General features: G+C 41.7%; 1 protein-coding gene across 1 annotated transcript in view; it reads right to left on the reverse strand.

Annotated features, from left to right (window-relative positions):
* The window catches only part of RPH3A (rabphilin 3A), a 507,416-nt gene that overhangs the window by 97,826 nt on the left and 393,631 nt on the right, over window positions 1-15,959 (reverse strand). Inside the window, exons 10-12 of the mRNA XM_069754762.1 lie at window positions 15,562-15,627; window positions 13,102-13,332; window positions 10,246-10,325 (exon numbers count right to left, since the gene is read on the reverse strand). Coding sequence (XP_069610863.1) covers window positions 10,246-10,325; window positions 13,102-13,332; window positions 15,562-15,627 — 377 coding nt within the window. The remainder of the gene's footprint in view (window positions 1-10,245; window positions 10,326-13,101; window positions 13,333-15,561; window positions 15,628-15,959) is intronic.

Genomic DNA, 15,959 nt, shown 5'->3' on the forward strand with positions numbered 1-15,959 from the left:
AAATTCAAAAAAGTTCATTTTTTTCTCATTAAATGTACTCTATGCACCCCATCTTTACTGATAAAAAACAGAAATGTAGTAATTTTTGCAAACTTATTAAAAAAGAAAAACTGAAATATCACATGGTCATAAGTATTCAGACCCTTTGCTCAGTATTGAGTAGAAGAACCCTTTTGAGCTAGTACAGCCATGAGTCTTCTTGGAAATGATGCAACAAGTTTTTCACACCTGGATTTGGGGATCCTCTACCATTCTTCCTTGCAGATCCTCTCCAGTTCCGTCAGGTTGGATGGTGAACGTTGGTGGACAGCCATTTTCAGGTCTCTCAAGAGACCTCTCAATTGGGTTTAGGTCAAGGCTTCGGCTGGGCCAGTCAAGAATGATTACAGAGTTGTTCTGAAGCCACTCCTTTGTTATTTTAGCTGTGTTTTTAGGGTCATTGTCTTGTTGGAACATGAACCTTCGGTCAAGTCTGAGGTCCAGAGCACTCTGGAAAAGGTTTTCATCCAGGATCTCTATGTACTTGACCGCATTCATGTTTCCTTCAACGACAACCAGTCGTCCTGTCCCTGCAGCTGAAAGACACCCCCCTAGCATGATGCTGCCACTGTAAGGAGGAAGATCAGGCCACGGGTACCTGTACTGAGCCGGGTCTGGAACTGTTGATGCTGCCTCCCTTGTTGCTTGGGGGAAAGAATGAGGAGCTGGACCGACCTCATGACCCAGGTAGGAGGTGCAGCTTAAAAAGCAAAGCGTGTGCAGTCGTGGGCAGTTTGGTGAGAATCAGCAGCAACGCACAGCCGGGTGAGCAGCGTGCTGCATCCTCTGAGCACTGATGCTGCATCGGGCTGCGTTGTTTGGTCCCCGCCACCTCCAGCGGGACTGCTGCAGAGGGAAGTGCCGTGCACTCAGTAGCTGCCAGAGACAGAAGTTCCATGTGCTCAGTGACTGAGTACCGCGTACGTGCAGAGGAGAGAAGGCCAAGTATAGGACAGACTTTTGCCACTCACTTCCCGCCCGTTTACGAATGATGATGAGAGTGCCGCGGCCTTGTTTGCTTCAGCTGCATTTGCTCATAGACTAGGGGCTCAGCAGAAGGTACTGGATACTGACCGCTGACATGAGAAGACAGATCATCACTTAAAGGAGTCCATCTGAGGACATCGCCCGGCCGCTGCCGGTTCTACAACTCCCCTGCGGGATCAACTGCTGCAGAGGACAATACAGGACATAAGTTTTTTTTCATTGGACTGCTATTGTTTTACAGTTGCTACCCCTATTATCCCTCCTTTAAGCTCCCTGCAAGAAGTGTATACTTTGTTTTAATAAATTGTTACAACTTGTTAACCCTTGCTCTGCCTCCTGTTTGTCACTGTATCCCGCAACCTGCTTACACCACCACTATGTTTTTCTGTTTGGATTGTATTGGACAGGTGATAAACAGTGCCTGGTTTTCTCCACACATACCACTTAGAAATATCACTGAAAAGGTCTATCTTCATCTCATCAGACCAGAATCTTATTTCTCACAGTCTGGGAGTCCTTCATGTGTTTTTAGCAAATTCTATGCGGGCTTTTATATGTCTTGCACTGAGAAGAGGCTTCCATCAGGCCACTCTGCCATAAAGGCCCGACTAGTGGAGGGCTGTAGTGGTAGTAGGCTTTGTAGAACTTTCTCTCATCTCCCTACTGCATCTCTGGAGCTCAGCCACAGAAATCTTTGAGTTCTTCTTTACTTCTCTCACCAGGCTCTTCTCCCATGATTGTTCAGTTTGGCTGGACAGCCAGGTCTAGGAAGACTTCTGCTGGTCCCAAACTTCTTCCATTTAAGGATTATGGAGGCCACTGTGCTCTTAGGAACCTTGAGTACTGTAGAAATTCTGTTGTAACCTTGGCCAGATCTGTGCTTTGCCACAATTCTGTATCTGAGCTCTTTGACCAGTTCCTTTGCCTTTCCAAATCAAGTCCTATCAGTTTAAATAAACACAGCTGGACACCAATGAAGGAGTAGAACCATCTCAAGGAGGATCACAAGGAAATGAACAGCATGTGACTTAAATATGAGTGTCTGAGCAAAGAGCCTGAATACTTATGACCATGTGATATTTCAGGTTTTTTTTTATTAAAGCTCAGAAGGGAAGGAGCACCGTTTGACTTTTTCAACACAAAATTGGCGGAATTGAGATCAGACACCATGTCGCATTTGGAGAGCCCCTGATGTGCCTAAACAGTGGAAACACCACACAAGTGACACCATTTTGGAAATTAGACCCCCCAAGGAATATATCTAGATGTGTGATGAGCACTTTGAATGCTGATACCCCATATGTAAGGGGATACTACTTTTGAGGCACAGTGCAAAGCTCAGAAGGGAAGAGCTGCCATATTGACGTTCAGATTTTGCTGGAATGGTTTGAGGGTGCCATGTCACATTGGCAAAGCCCCTGAGGTGCGAGAACAATAGAAACCCCTTATATGTGAACTAATTTTACAAACTATACTCCCCAATGAATTCATCTAGAGGTGCAGTGATCATATTGATACCACATGTGCCTCAGAGAATTTTATACCAATGAGTGGTGAAGAAAGAATTACATTTTATTTTCCAAGTTTTTAATTTTTCTTAGGGCTAAGAGGAATTTTTTTTTTACAACAAACTGAGGTACATTTTTTCCTGCATGCGCCAATACCCTATATGTAATCAGGAAATATTTTTTAGGCACAATGCAAAGCTCAGAAGGCAAGGAGCGCCAGATTTTAATGTTATGGTTTGCAGGTGCCATGACCCACTAGGAGAGCCCACGAGGTGCCAGAACAGCAGAACCCCCATAAGTGACCCCATTTTATGAAGTACACCTCTCAATGAATTCATCTAGGGGTGCAGTGATCATATTGACGCCATGGGTGTGTCAAAGAATTTTATACCATTGGGCAGTGAAGACAAAATAACTACACTTGATTTTACATTTTCACACAAGAAGTGCATAAAACTGGCACCTAAATTTGTCCCACAATTTCTACTGAACGTGGCAATACCCTATATGTGGCTGTACAGTACTACTTAGCCATATGCAGAGACTATGAAGGAATGGAGCGCTATTTGCCTATTCAGGTGAATGGGTCCATGGACAAAACAAGCTGAAATGTCCGTTTTTAATGTCAGCATGGGCCACAAAACTTCCCCCATACGTGCACATGCATAACAAACATGGATGTCATCTGTGTGACACACATCGGCACTGGGTAAGAAGCATTACATTAAGCACTGTTCCCCAGCGCCAGGTGCGGAACACGGCTCTCATCATTCTCTCATGCTATGCTGGCAATTGGCGCAAGCAGAGGAGAATCTTGAGACTTACATTTAAGTAATAAAAGACCACAGGGGCGGCTGATGGGACAATTACTCCCATCAGCCTACCCCTGCTAATAACAGTGACAGCAGGAGCAGGGTCTCAGATCCAAAGGCAGAGCGGCTGTCAGCCCTCTGCTGGCTTCCGGAATGCTACGATAATGTTCTATCACAGCATTCCGGGGGTTAAAGTGCAGGGAGCAGTCTGTGATCGCTCCTGGCACCTAGTGCTGGGTGTCAGCTGACACCTGGCAGCGATCGCCCACACATCCCCCGTGTGCGCGGGCGATCATGATGACGTAATGATCCATCCCTGGTCAAATAGGCCAAGGTCACATGGACAGATCATTATGTCCATTGTCAGAAAGCGTTAAAGCTAATGTGTCAATAGGATTTCAGAAGCCCCCCAACACCCTCACTCACAAGAAAGAGTAAAAAAAAAGAAAAACAAACACATTTTATATTTAGTCATACAGCTCTTTCTAGGACAAGTCCAGCAACACCATTACATAGCAAGTACGTTCCAGAGTTGCTGAGAAATCAGCATTTGCATTTAGATGCAAATGAGGCTGAAAAGCTACAGTGGATCTGTCACTCCAGCTCTATTCTTTGCTCAACTTTGACTCCTACTGCTGCTTCATTGACAATCTCTTTGCTCTATGACTTCAGGAAGAAGAGTCGTCAATCAAGCAAGTGGAGGCAGCTCTGGGCAGGGAATAGAACTGAAATGACAGAGGCTTCAAATCTACAGTACAATCGTGGCTGAAAGGGTTGGCACCCTCAACAAAATATTTTGCTGCACACCTTTTGGAACAAATAACTGAAATCAATCCTTTTGTATAACCATTAACAAGCTTCTTACAATTCTCAAATGAAATTTTGGACAAATCTTGTTTTGCAAACTGCTCCAGGTCTCTTATATTTGAAGGGCATCTTCTCCCACCAGCAGTTTTCAAATCTCTCCACAAGTATTTAATGGGATTTAGATCCAGACTCCTTGCTAGCCACTTCAGAACTCTACAGCACTTTGTTTGCATCCAATTCTGTGTGCTGCTAGAAATATGTTTTGGATCAATGTCCTGCTGGAAGACCCATAATCTAGGACGCAAACCCACCTTTCTCACACTGGGCACTACATTGCTACTCAAAAACTGTTGGTAATTTTCAGATTTTATGAGGTCTTGCCAGTTAAGCTGCCCAATGGCAGAGGCAGCAAAACCACACCAAAACATTTTTGAATCTCTGTCATTTTTGACTGTAGGTATTGTGCTCTATCACATTTTCAGAATTACGTGCTTTACCAAAAATCTCTATCTTGGTCTCATCTGTCCACAAGATGACAAGATGCTTTCCCAAAAGGATTTTGGCTGACTCATGTACATTTTGGTAAACTGCAGTCTAGCTTTTTTTTATGTCTCTGTGTCAGCAATGAGGTCCTCCAGGGTCTCCTGCCATAGTGTTTCATTTTATTCAAATGTCAACTGATAGTTCATTCTGACACTGATGCACCTTGAGCCTGCCTGCGAGGTTGAATTTCTTTGAAACTTGATTGGGGCTGCTTATCCACCATCTTAACTATCCTGCGTTGCAACCTTTCATCAATTTTTCTCTGCCGTCCACATTCAGGGGGATTAGCTACAGTGCGAAGGGTTGTAAACATCATGATTATGTTGCGCACCAGATTGACTTCTAACCTTTAAGATTATTGATATTTTTCACAAATTTTGGTTCTCAAGTCCTCAAACAGTTTTCCTCTTTTTTTCTTTTCTCCATGCTTAGCATGATACACACAGGCACACAGTGCAAAGATTGAGTCAACTTCTCCCCTTTTTATCTGGTTTCAGGTGTGATTTTCATATTGCCCACACCTGTTACTTGCCACAGGCGAGCCTCAATAAGCATCACATACTTGAAAACAAAGTTGTTTATCCACAATTTTGGAAAGGTGCCAACAATTTTGTCTGACCTATTTTGGGGGTTTAGTGTGAAATTATGTCCAATTTCCCTTTTTATCTGTTTTTATGTGTTGCTCCAATATACAAAAAGGATATAAACATGTGTATAGCAAATCATGTGTAATTGCAATAATTTTCTGGAAGAAATACTTAATTTTGTGGAACAATTTCAAGTGTGCCAATACTTTCAGCCAGGACTGTATCTCTTCAGCTTTATTTCCATATCAATTAAAATGCTGATTTCTCACTAACAGATGGATGGACTGCTATGTAAAGGTATTGCTGGACTTGTCAGTGAAATCTTTAACTGTAAATAGTTTGGGAGGTGAAATCCAGCCGACTTATTCCCTTTAATATGGAAATTCATCTGTAGGATTCATATATGAGTTTTCAGTTTGAACATAAGATGTTTGACTCCTTAAGTCAATTTAAAGCAATGCAAAAAAAAAAAACAGACAGACCCCATGTTGTTATCTATATATATAATTGTCTAAGGGGTACTTCCGTCTTTCTGTCCTCAACTTCCGTAACGGAAATCCCGCATCGCTGATTGGTCTCGGCAGCTGCCTGTCATGGCTGACGCGACCAATCAGCGATGGTCACAGTCCGATTAGTCCCTCCCCTACAGTCACAGTGCCTGCCCACTCCATACTCCCCACAGTCAGTGTCCCCGGCGCCCGCTCCATACTCCCCGCAGTCAGTGTCCCCGGTGCTCCGCTCCATACTCCCCGCAGTAAGTGTTCCCGGCGCTCCGCACTATACTCCCCACAGTCAGTGTCCCCAGCGCTCCGCTCCATACTCCCCGCAGTCAGTGTCCCCGGCGCTCCGCTCCATACTCCCCGCAGTCAGTGTTCCCGGCAATCCGCTCCCTACTCCCCGCAGTCAGTGCCCGCTCCATAATCCCCTCCAGTAACCGCTCACACAGGGTTAATGCCAGCGGTAACGGACCGCGTTATGCCACGGGTAACGCATTCCGTTACTGCTGCTATTAACCCTGTGTGACCAAGTTTTTACTATTGATGCTGCATAGGCAGCATCAATAGTAAAAAGATGCAATGTTAAAAATAATAAAAAAACAAAAAACCTGCTATACTCACGGGCCGGCCGCCATCTTCCATTCCCAGAGATGCATTGCGAACTTACCCAGAAGACGTAGCGGTCTCGCGAGACCACTAAGTCATCTGGGTAATTTTGCAATGCATCTTGGGAACAGAAGATGGCGGCCGCATCACACAGCTTCGCTGGATCCCAGGGGTGAGTATATAACTATTTTTTATTTTAATTACTTTTTTTTAACAGGGATATGGTGCACACACTGCTAAATACTGCATGGGCTGTGTTATACGTGACTGGGCAATATACTACGTGACTGGGCAATATACTATGTGACTGGGCAATATACTACGTGACTGGGCAATATACTATGCGACTGAGCAATATACTACGTGACTGGGCAATATACTACATCGCTGGGCAATATACTACGTGACTGGGCAATATACTACGTGACTGGGCAATATACTACGTGACTGGGCAATATACTACGTGACTGGGCAATATACTATGTGACTGGGCAATATACTACGTGACTGGGCAATCTACTACATGACTGGGCAATATACTGCGTGACTGGGCAATATACTACGTGGCTGGGCAATATATTACGTGGCTCTGTGCTGAATACTATGTCGCTGGGCAATATACTATGTGACTGGGCAATATACTACATGACTGGGCAATATACTACGTGACTGGGCAATATACTACGTGACTGGGCAATATACTACGTGACTGGGCAATATACTACGTGACTGGGCAATATACTACGTGACTGGGCAATATACTATGTAGCTGGGCAATATACTTCGTGGCTGGCCAATATACTACGTGACTGGGCAATATACTACATCGCTGGGCAATATACTACGTGACTGGGCAATATACTACGTGACTGGGCAATATACTACGTGACTGGGCAATATACTACGTGACTGGGCAATATACTACGTGACTGGGCAATATACTATGTGACTGGGCAATATACTACGTGACTGGGCAATATACTACATGACTGGGCAATATACTGCGTGACTGGGCAATATACTACGTGGCTGGGCAATATATTACGTGGCTCTGTGCTGAATACTATGTCGCTGGGCAATATACTACGTGACTGGGCAATATACTACATGACTGGGCAATATACTACGTGACTGGGCAATATACTACGTGACTGGGCAATATACTACGTGACTGGGCAATATACTACGTGACTGGGCAATATACTACGTGACTGGGCAATATACTATGTAGCTGGGCAATATACTTCGTGGCTGGCCAATATACTACGTGGCTGGCCAATATACTACGTGGGCTGTGCAATATACTACGTGACTGGGCAATATACTATGTAGCTGGGCAATATACTACGTGGCTAGCCAATATACTACGTGGCTAGCCAATATACTACGTGGCTGGGCAATATACTACTTGACTGGGCAATATACTGTGTAGCTGGGCAATATACTACGTGGCTGGGCAATATACTACGTGACTGGGCAATATACTACGTGGACATGCATATTCTAGAATACCCGATGCGTTAGAATCGGGCCACCATCTAGTTAAATATATATTACTATTAATAATGAAATGGCATGAACTGAAAACAGCAAACAGGAATAAAACTTAACCATGTCCAAAAAAGAAATACTAATCTGGAACTATTGGCCACACTAATGTTCTTTTGTAATATCAGTTTGTACACACCAACACAAAGTCAATTATATGCTTGCACACTATGCTATGAATATCAATATATACATGACTTCACAATTTAATTAATAAAATGGTATAAAAAGGGGTTTATAAAAATGTAGGTGATAAAGCAGATACAGGTAATGTAATCGGAATACATATTGGTCAATGCCCTAAAATGGACCGATCAACTCCTTTGATTTCTCTTTGTGCCATTCCTCTTATTCCTCCTAAAACTTGTTGGTGCAACTTGTTGTATATTTGCATTTTTATGTTAAACCCTATAATTATATATCATGGCCAAAGCAAAGGAGCTAGTCCCAATCCATTAGCAGCAGGTATCAGCTTTATTTTTCCACTCAGATTATAGCGACTCAATGGAGCCATAGTATATAGTTTATATTAATGCTGTCTCTATGGTTGAAAAGATTTCTTCTAACTATAGCTGCCTATAGGGAAACATTTCCCTAGAGACTACACATCCAATGCTGTATTAGTTACATAAATCAATGCAGGAAAGCCATTTAGGTGTATCTTGCTGCTGAATTATAGTAGAGACATTCTGTAATGCCATCTACAAAGATCAAGGCTTCCTATATTCAGATTTGTTAACTTAGATAATAGAATTGATATATACATATATATTTATATCTTGATTTATTTAATCATGGATTTATAGGGCAAATTAGTCCCTATATGGACTAAGTCAGCCTGGATTCAGGTGACACAATCTGTTAATTGTTTCCTAAGAAGGTAGATAAAAGTTATAATAATGTCAGGAGAGTTTTCAGATTTTAATATATTTAATATCTAAAATGAATAAGTGACTGCAGCATAGTTGGTTTATACTCCAATATGTTATCCACAGGTTACGTTGGCCAAATATATCATCTGGCATGTACAAAAAATGTGAACTTTTTTTATTTTTAAGAACGAAAAATAGAAACGTTTTAGTGACTCTACTCCACATAATTCACAACACCAATAACCATAAATATTATTTTTTTTGGCCTAGTATAGAGGGTTCAACTGTTGTGAATTCTGTGGCAGAGCTCCCTCCTGTGGTCACAAGTGGTACTTCGGCTGATTCTCTCTGGGAGCTTCCGTTTGTGGAGGAAACTGGTACTGCTGCGTCTGAGTTTCCTTCCTCAGGTGATCTGGTGAGGTCGTTAGGTGCTTCTCTACTTAACCCCACCTAATGCTTTGATTCATGCTTCCTGTCAATGTTCCAGTGTTGGACTTGTGTTTCTCTGGATCATTCCTGTGGCCTGCTGCTCTACATAGCTAAGTGCTTCTTTGCTATTTGTTGCTATTTTTTCTGTCCAGCTTGTCTATTTGTTCTGCTGGAAGCTCTGGGACGCAAAGGGTGTACCTCCGTGCCGTTAGTTCGGTACGGAGGGTCTTTTTGCCCCTTTGCGTGGTTTTCTTTAGGGTTTTGTGTAGACCGCAAAGTTATCTTTCCTATCCTCGTTCTGTCTAGAATATCGGGCCTCACTTTGCTGAATCTATTTCATCCCTACGTTTGTCTTTTCATCTTACTCACAGTCATTATATGTGGGGGGCTGCCTTTTCCTTTGGGGTATTTCTCTGAGGCAAGGTAGGCTTATTTTTTCTATCTTCAGGCTAGTTAGTTTCTCAAGCTGTGCCGAGTTGCATAGGGAGCTTTAGGCGCAATCCACGGCTGCCTCTAGTTGTGTTTGGAGAGGATCAGGGATTGCGGTCTGCAGAGTTCCCACGTCTCAGAGCTCGTTCTATTATTTTGGGTTATTGTCAGATCACTGTATGTGCTCTGACCTCCATGTCCATTGTGATACTGAATTGCCTTTCATAACATTCAACATCATTAGTGTCCATATACTTACAGGGTTAGTCGGGTGCTACTTCATTTCGCATTGGGATGAAATGATAACAGTGCACATTTGGCAAGAATCATGCACCTTTCCTGAATAGATACCGGCCAATTGATACTGCTGACTTGAAAAGTGACATAACGTCTATAGATACATATATAGTTATCTAACACTTATCCTATTCATTAAAATTGCATAGGTGCGTGATACCTGCCGATTGGCAAGGATCTCCTTAAGTGCAGCATGTGATGACATCAATAATGTCGCTTAACTCATGATGTGGAAGTGAGCAGCACAAAAATAACCCCTTAACTGTCGTTCTGTAAGTACTTACCTTAGCTTTTATGATGGTACACTGAAGAGAGTTATTGGCTTGGTCATATAAAAGACTGAACTCCAAAGCTCCCAATGTAGCTATACAAATGACAAGGAAAATGACTTGTTATTTTGTGCATTTTAAATCACACATGTAATATATATATTGTATACACACACACACACTCTTCCGGGCCTAGACCAAATGGAAGACTTACAAGACCAGTGATAATCTCACTCGATCTGGGGCTCCACGCAAGATCTCACCCCGTGGGGTCAAATTGATCACAAGAACAGTGAGCAAAAATTCCAGAACCACATGGGGGACCTAGTGAATGACTTGCATAGAGCTGGGACCACCGTAACAAAGGCCACCATCAGTAACACACTACGCTGCCAGTGACTCAGATCCTGCAGTGCCAGACTTGTCCCCGTGCTTAAGCCAGTACATGTCCGGGCCCATCTGAAGTTTGCTAGAGAGCATTTGGATTATCCAGAAGAGTATTGGAAGAATGTCATATGGTCTGATGAAACCAAAGTAGAACTGCTTGGTAGAAACAAAACTCGTCGTGTGCCAACCTTGTGAAGACTTAGAGAAAACGTTTGACCTCTGTCACTGCCAACAAAGGATATATAACAAAATTTTAAGATGAACTTTTGTTAGTTAAAGACCAAATACTTTTTTTCCACCATAATTTGCTAAATAAATCTTGCCAAATCAGACAAGGTGATTTTTCTGGATTTGTTTACTCATTTTGACTCTCATAATTGTGATCTACCTATGATGTCAATTACAGGTCTCTCATCTTTTTAAGTGAGGGAACTTGCAATAGCTTGCACAACTGGTGGCTGACTAAATATTTTTTTCCCCACTGCATATACACACACACACACACAGAGTGGGGAAAATAAGTATTTGATACACTGCCGATTTTGCAAGTTTTCCCACCTATAAAGAATGCAGAGGTCTGTAATTTTTATCGTAGATACACTTCAACTCTGAGATACAAAATCTTTTTAAAAAAAATAACAGAAATTCACATTGTATGATTTTTAAATAATTAAATTGCACTTTATTGCATGAAATAAGTATATGATAAACTACCAACTAGCAAGAATTCTGGCTCTCACAGACCTGTTTTATTTCAAAAAGCTTTCCTACTCTGCACTCATTATCTGAATAAAAGACACCTGTCCACACACAACCAATCACACTTCAGTCTTTTCATCATGGCTAAGATCAAAGAGCTGTCTAAGGACACCAGGGACAAAGTTGTGGACCTGCACAAAGCTGGGATGGGCTACAGGACAATAGGCAAGCAGCTTGGTTAGAAGGCAACTGTTGGCACAATTATTAGAGAATGGAAGGAACACAAGATGACCATCAATCTTCCTCACTCTTGGGCTCCATGCAAAATCTCGCCTTGTGGAGTAAGGATGATTCTGAGAAAGGTCAGAAATCAGCAAAGAACTACACTGGAGAAGCTGGTCAATGACCTGAAGAGAGCTGGAACCACGGTCTCAACCATTACCGTTTGTAACACACTGTCGTCATGTATTACAATCCTGCATAGCACTAAGGTCCCCCTGCTCACGCCAGCACATGTCCAATCCCATTTGAAGTTCACCAATGACCATCTGGATGATCTAGAGGAGGCAATGGAGAAGGTCATGTGGTCAGATGAGACCAAAATAGAACTTTTTGGAACCAACTCCACTCGCCTTATACAACCCCAAGAAAAGCCCCAACCGTGAAACATGGTGGAAGAAACATCATACTTTTGGGGTTTTTTTCTACAAAGGTGACAGGACCATTGCACAATATTGAAGAGACGATGAATGGGGTCATGTTTCTCAAGATTTTGGCCAACAACCTCCTTTGCTCCAAAGAGCATTGCAGATGTTCTTTTTTTTCTATTGTATCAATTACTTATTTCATGTAATAAAATGCAAATAAAATTATGTAAAAATCAAAATTCTGTTTCTCACACTTGATATATTTATATTAGAGAGAGAAACAGATGGGAATTGGGATTTGCATCAGTTTACACATATGGAAACGGATTTCAGAAATCTGCTTTTCTTTTATTCCTCAAATGCTACAGAGCTCTTTGTGAATGAGTGGAAAATGAGCCAAATTCTTTCTGGCCCATTAACAAACAGTTTGTCATCTTCAGCACCTGTTTTCAGGAAGAAGAAGAAAATCAATGAAACATCTGATTCTTAAAGTAGCTCTAGAAAACACTAAGTATGGTGCTTCCCTACAAAACACAGATTACGCTGCTCCGGCTATTGTAAAAAACAATGTTTAGCATATGTTTTTTTCTTCTGCGGTTTCCATTCCATGTAATAAAAACAAAGATCATTAGAACTCATTGTTCATCTCTCTAGCAATTTGTTGATCTTTCCATAATGACACTAAATTAAATGGAAATAGCTCCCCCCCCAAAAAATGTGAAGAAATTCTAACAATATTATACATTTATATATTTCTACAATTATATGTCAAGGACAAAAAAACTTTAAAAAAATAGAAGAGAATTTAGTTTAAGATTCGTTGTTATAACAAACTGGGCAACATAATGAAAAGGTTTTTTTTGCCAGGGCACAGGGTATGAAGTAATACGTGTAGCTTGACAAAAGAGCAGTATTCCTTATAATATATACTGTACTTTATAATATTATGATCATTTTATTCAAAACTTAACACAGTGATTATCGGTAATGCCCGTCTTCTCTATAGATCCTCAAAGTGGTTAAACTTTTTAGCTGTTATTACTGTAATATGAATCTCTTTGATTAGTATGGTCCATATGTATTTACTTTCATTGTTATTCTCGATCTTCAGTATCTCAAACCCTTCCTCAAAACTCACTTGCTTCATCAGAATCATAGCTGTTAGCTTCCTCCTCTTCTTCTTCCTGTGGTTGCGTCTGCCGGGCAGGAGCCGCTGTGACTGCTGACGGCACAGCAGCAGAATATGATAAAGTTTGACGAAGGGGTCTGTCCTCTCTAACACCTTGTGCTGTGAATCCACTGGGTTTATCTTCCCTAGATGCTGCAGATGGATATGATTGTTCAGGCGGTTGAGAGGCAGGAGGACCACCTATGGAGAGAGTAAAGTGCAGTATATTCATAATCATTATTGTTACCTAGTTGTAAGTCATATGAAAAACTTTAAAAGCACCACTCCAGTGTTTTTGTATCTTAGCGCTGGAGTGGTGCAACTAATCTAAGCTCCCTGACTCCAGTATTATTCTTACCAGCCACCGTCTTCAGTTGTTTCCACCACTCTGGTCCCATGATGTCATCTTGTGACCACAACTTTTGCGGCAACGGCCACAAGCTCTCTTGTAAATCTATGAGAGGCTCATTCTGGCTCTCACCGACTTACATTAAGTAGTGACTTCCGGATCACCAAGCAACCCACTTGAGCAATCTGGCAGGTCACAAATCACTGGAAACCGTCACGAGTAGTGATGGCCAAACTCTCCGATGTTCGGGATCGGCGGGTTTACCAGACTTCTTTTGTAAAGTTTGAGTTCAGGGCCAGATATGACACGAACTTGCGTCCGAACCCCGAACTCGGACTTTACATATATGGGATGGGAACGGGGAGCTGTAAAAAAAAAAAAGTAGAAAATTAATAATAAATATTATAATTATACTTACCTGTCCAGCGACGCGTCTTCCCATCCTGCTGTCTTTCAACCACATCTGCTTCAAGGGCCACTAATTAACTGCTGGCAGTATTCACTGTACTCTGCAGTCTTTGGGTTTTTCTGGCAGTGTTCGTGTGGTGACGTCACCGCACGAACACTGCCAGAAAAGGCCGAAGACTGCCGAGTGCAATGAATACTGGCTGAAGGTAATGAGCGGCCCCGGAAGCAGATGCGGCCGGAAGACAGCGGGACGGGAGGACGAGTCGCTGGACAGGTAAGTATAATTATAATGTTTATTATTAATTTTCTTCTCTTTTTTTTTCACAGCCCAAACTGGACCCAAACTGTAACACTGGTTTCCCATGGAAACCAGTGTTCGGGACTGTGTGATGGAACACTTTGTGCTCGGTGCAGTCCCGAACTTTATAGTTCAGGTTCGCCCATCCCTAGTCACGAGCAGTGCCAAAAACAGGTAAAGATGGAAGCGGGTAAGTATAAGACTGGAGGCAGGGCACTTAGATTAGTAGCACCACTCCAGCGCTGAAATAAAAAAAATACTGGAGTACTGCTTTAAGCAATTGAGAGGCTTCAGTAACATCCGCCACATGCATTAATAGAATACATTGAAATTAATTATAGAAAAACTCTATTTGAGTGTATTTATGTATTGAGCATTTAAAGAGGAACTTTATTAAAACCCGACATGTTGAACTGGACGCACCATGTAATAACGGCTACAGAATGGAATAACATTTTTGGTTTTTTGGAGGGGGGGAGTTGTTTTACCTCTGAATTGCATAGAAATTTGCAATCAATGTAGAGGCACTTATTGAATTAACTTTAGTTATGTCCAAGTAGGTGTTAATAGATACATTTCGCTGGGGGTGTACTCCTTCTCCCTGAATGAGTTGCTATCGGATAACACCCACTCGGCTTAACAAGAGTTACCGCAACTCATTATTATGGCAAATACTTTGATTATTAATGGAGAGGCGAAATTTTAAAAAAATATATATTTTATTCACCTCTGCCGCCATTATTGCACCTTGTTTCCAGTTCAACATGTAAAATTTGTTAAAAGGTCGTCTTAAAGAGTAACTGTATTTTTAATTTATATTACATAATTCAATAGTACAAATGAAAATAAGCAACTTTGTAATAGATCTCATCAGAAAAGTCTGCTTCTTTCGCTGCCAGGATTCATCATTCATTAACGAAAGTCTGAATTCTGAGGTAAAATCTGTATTCAGTGAAGACATTACTGAAATAGGAGATGACGGTTGCTATGGATACAATTGCATGTAAATGGAGGAGGGAGGAGCTAGAGACAGCTCCTCCCACTTTCCATCTACATAGAATCTCATCAGCACCAACTGCGCTATCTCAGTAATGGGAAAGGGTCTTCATTGAATACAGATTTTACCTCAGAATTGAGAATTTCATGATAAATTATGAATTTTGGCAGAAAAAAAGAAGCAGATTTTTCTGATGAGATCTATTAAAAAGTTGCTTATTTTTATGTGTTCTAAAATGACGGTTACAGTTTAAGTTTAGTGTATATTACATATTTAGCCAATAAATACGGTAACTTTCAATGCCCTTATTATAATTATACAAAAAGCTAGTTAACATTTCCTATGATGACTGAATGTGCAGAAATAATAAATCAATACCTTGCCCGTCAGGAAATCTGTTGGCTGGAGCTGGCCTTGGTGCTGATCTGCCACTTGCTGGAGGAGCTGTTAATCAAAATATGTAAGCAATTTTAAAGTATGCTTTTTGCCATGTAGTCTGAGAGCATATAATGTAGGGACAGAGACCCCGATTCCAGAGATATGTCACTTACTGGGCTGCTTGATGCAGTTTTCGTAGAAATTCTGTTCTGCTGTAGATCTAGCAGTGGTCTGAATGCTGAGCTCTGTATAACCTGCCCACAACACCGATTACAGCATCTTATGTACACTGTACAATGTCAGCAAGCTGCCAATCAGTGGTGGGAGATGAGTTACAAAGATTAGCTGGACTGGCTTGCTCAAGACCTAGTCAACCAGTGATAATCTCCTGCAGCTAA

The sequence above is a fragment of the Ranitomeya imitator genome, chromosome 1 (genome assembly GCF_032444005.1).
Source record: "Ranitomeya imitator isolate aRanImi1 chromosome 1, aRanImi1.pri, whole genome shotgun sequence".
NCBI lineage: Eukaryota > Metazoa > Chordata > Amphibia > Anura > Dendrobatidae > Ranitomeya > Ranitomeya imitator.